General features: G+C 39.2%; 1 protein-coding gene across 2 annotated transcripts in view; it reads right to left on the bottom strand.

Annotated features, from left to right (window-relative positions):
- The window catches only part of LOC111343014 (protein FAM149B1), an 18868-nt gene extending 17493 nt beyond the window's left edge, over positions 1-1375 (bottom strand). The window contains exon 1 of one of the 2 annotated variants that reach the window (XM_088742183.1): positions 1086-1375. In XM_088742183.1, coding sequence (XP_088598309.1) covers positions 1086-1177 — 92 coding nt within the window. In that variant the 5' untranslated portion in view covers positions 1178-1375. The remainder of the gene's footprint in view (positions 1-1085) is intronic. The other variant, XM_088742194.1, reaches the window with a different exon arrangement.
- Positions 1376-3082: the final 1707 nt, after the last annotated feature.

Here is a 3082-nt window from a genome sequence, read left to right as displayed (position 1 = left end):
ACATCAACTGAATAGAATTTAATTGTAAAAACTCGAGATCGTAAAGCGAAGGTAAGTCTTATAATATTCTGTCACATTAAGTCTATTTTAAAGGCCGACTCTGTCCATAATTTCATTCCCTATCATCGCATCTGTTTGACTTTATGTCGCTCTGCTGTTGAAAAGCCTTATGCCAAATTATTTTACTCAATCAACACATCATATTCTTGAAAAGGGGCTAACAACATGCGAACTTTAACACAGTAAATTGAAAATCGAGATGGCTTGTTTTTTTTCCTCCATCGTGTGATTTTAGGCGGCGCCAAGCTGACCGTTAGGCGAAGAACTGATCAGTGCAGCTTGCGGCTCACTCTCGCTCAATGTTCAGAAATAGCCAATAGAAAATAAACAGCAGAAGACGGAACAGGTAAAAAAAGCAAATACAGGCAAACGTAACTTATTCAATGCGATCACCAGAGCAAGGAGAATTAAATAGGGCCACTTTTCATGTAAGGCCTTTTATGTTAGGTCGTAAATGCACTTAGGAAAACGTGCCGGGAGCCTCTCTATTGCAGAACTTTGCTAAGCAACATAAATCACGCGAAATCACTCTGCATGTAAGAAAACGATATCCCACTTCTCACTCAAACGTGTGAGGCAAAGGAGATAATAAATGCACGCACTGTGTATTGATTATATAGTTCAACCCTGTCTGTTTCGATACTAGTATTTCCTGATTGTATAAATTATCATTTGGCGAAACGGGCATAAAAAGATATTTCGTTAATGGTACAAATGTGCCAACTTTGAAAGAAAAATTACGAGACGGAGTGAAAAAATATCCAGATCTAAGCCTGGTTTTGAACCCCACGCTTTCGAAGCGGAACACTCTAGAAGTTTCTCCAACGCTTCCTAATTCAATATACTATTTCCGTTCGGCATAAATACGAAAATTTTCAAGTACGATTTCAGGTTGACGACCGTAAGTGTCACCTTTTGTAACTGAACTGCAATTTCCTCCCGCAGTATTTTAGCGATCTTTCGGGACCTAACCGACGCACATTTTGGCTTTGAAATTACTTTAAATGAAGCTTAAGAGCACTCACCCCCTTAAGATGAACGAAATTTCTTTAGGTTCTTCGCGTCTCTTCGAGCGAATCACCGCCGGGAAGTACATGAAATCTCCCAAGAGCGTCATGAGCTTTGAAATCCATTCGATATGATTCAAGTCCTAGCGGAATTTTTTACGACTAGCGTTGTTTTAACTGTCTCTACTCCCGCGTGGTTGTGTTTCCTAGCGCCACTCATCACACACACCGTGCGCCGCTTATTTTCGTTATTCTTTATAAAATGCACATTTTCAATTGTCCTTCCCGCCAAGGGGCCCAAAACATATGGTCGCATCCGGGAGACCGCGCGAAAGGTGAACTAGCCCGGATGTGACGTGTGGGTACGATATTAAAAAGAACGAAATACAAAGGTGTAATATCTATTTCGTTTGAAAAACCTCTTATTCATGCTCAGTTGACAAGCCTTAACGGTGTTGCTTGGAACAATAACACACGCGATGGCAACACGCAATCACTCCGGTTGACGTAGTTTTATGAATTCAATCGAGTGAAATACAAGAGTGCGGTTTTTTTGTGTGTACATGTGCTTTGTTTTCGTGTTTCTTGTTGAGAGGGAGACAGGCTGTCTTATATAAGAGAACAAGGAAAAAGTTCACAGACAGCTTTTTTCCAATAATAAAACTAACAGCAACCACGTATGCTGCAGCTATCCATTAACTGAGAGGAGCTGACAGGATCTGACAATTAATATTCGACTCAACTGATATTTGAATATTCCTGTTGTTATTAATATTCGTCCGGCATTGTGATTCATATTTTCGCTTTTAACAATCTTCTAAAAAAATTCCTTTCTTCTGGTAACACTCAAGCAATTCTCGATCAGAAACTCAGCGGTTTTGCCACATATATATAAACATTTTATTTTTACTAACAACAAAACAACTCACTCATCCTTAACCCGTAAAACACCGACTCACTACAGTTTGTTCTTTTCAAACAAGGGATTTTTTTATTGTCATCATTAAGATCGATGATTACCCCATTCACCTCATTGCTTTGACAACCGTGGATTTGTTTGCATTTATTTTTCAACCATTTTGCTCGAGTAATTTCCAAGATCTCTCCAAAACAAAGTCTATAGATCGATGCTAACTCTATTGAATAAACATCTGAGCACGAGCTTGAGTAAATTCAAACTAGACATGACGACCAAGATGTCATATTTGGAGTTCATTTATGCATTATCGCCAAAGTAGAGAGTCCACCTTTTTAAAAGGCTGGTTTTGTTATTCTTCTCAATTAAACCGTCTTCTTCAGAACCTCCTGCTCTGCTGGCATGGGATCAAACCTGCCTAAAACAAGCCACTGACCAATAATTAAAATTAAAATGTATTCCACGGAACCACTTCTATTGACGTCTGTGTATTTTTAGAAACCAGCTTCTATAAATGATGTGCCATGTTTAGCTGTCAACTTGATAAACTAATAAATGACCCTCCCGCGTAAATCCTGCCACCACTTTATTCTGACAGTTTTAACAAAAGCAAAGTATGTTAAGAACAACCAGAATTCGGCGTTTCTGTTCCGCGCTGTTCTGGAAAAATTGAAGACTCGGACCCCATAAAGATTCTTCCATGCAAACTCACTCCGCACCTGCAATGCTAATCATGCGATCAAACTGTGTCTTAAATGTTCCATGATTTTTACTGTTACAAATGCACTTGTATTGCAAGAGGTCTCCTCGTTGTTATTCACTATACTTAGTAATAACTTTAACTGCATGAATTACATCTCACAGTTCACTGATCAGTTTGTTAAGAAGGTCAGTATTAACAGCCTGTGCGTGGTTAGAGCCAAAAACATGGCTGACGTTAATGATGTCATTTGAAAAAACACTCATTGTCAGCGCGTCGGCAGCATGTATTTGTCGCAAGGAAACAATGGAACAAGAGCCGTACAACGAGTGTAGTCGTTGTGGAACATTTTAGACAAAAGCAAATAGAGTAGGCGTAGGGTCTCTAATTCTCTCTACG

The sequence above is a fragment of the Stylophora pistillata genome, chromosome 1 (assembly GCF_964205215.1).
Source record: "Stylophora pistillata chromosome 1, jaStyPist1.2, whole genome shotgun sequence".
Taxonomy (NCBI): domain Eukaryota; kingdom Metazoa; phylum Cnidaria; class Anthozoa; order Scleractinia; family Pocilloporidae; genus Stylophora; species Stylophora pistillata.
This window is presented reverse-complemented; position numbering and strand designations above follow the sequence as displayed.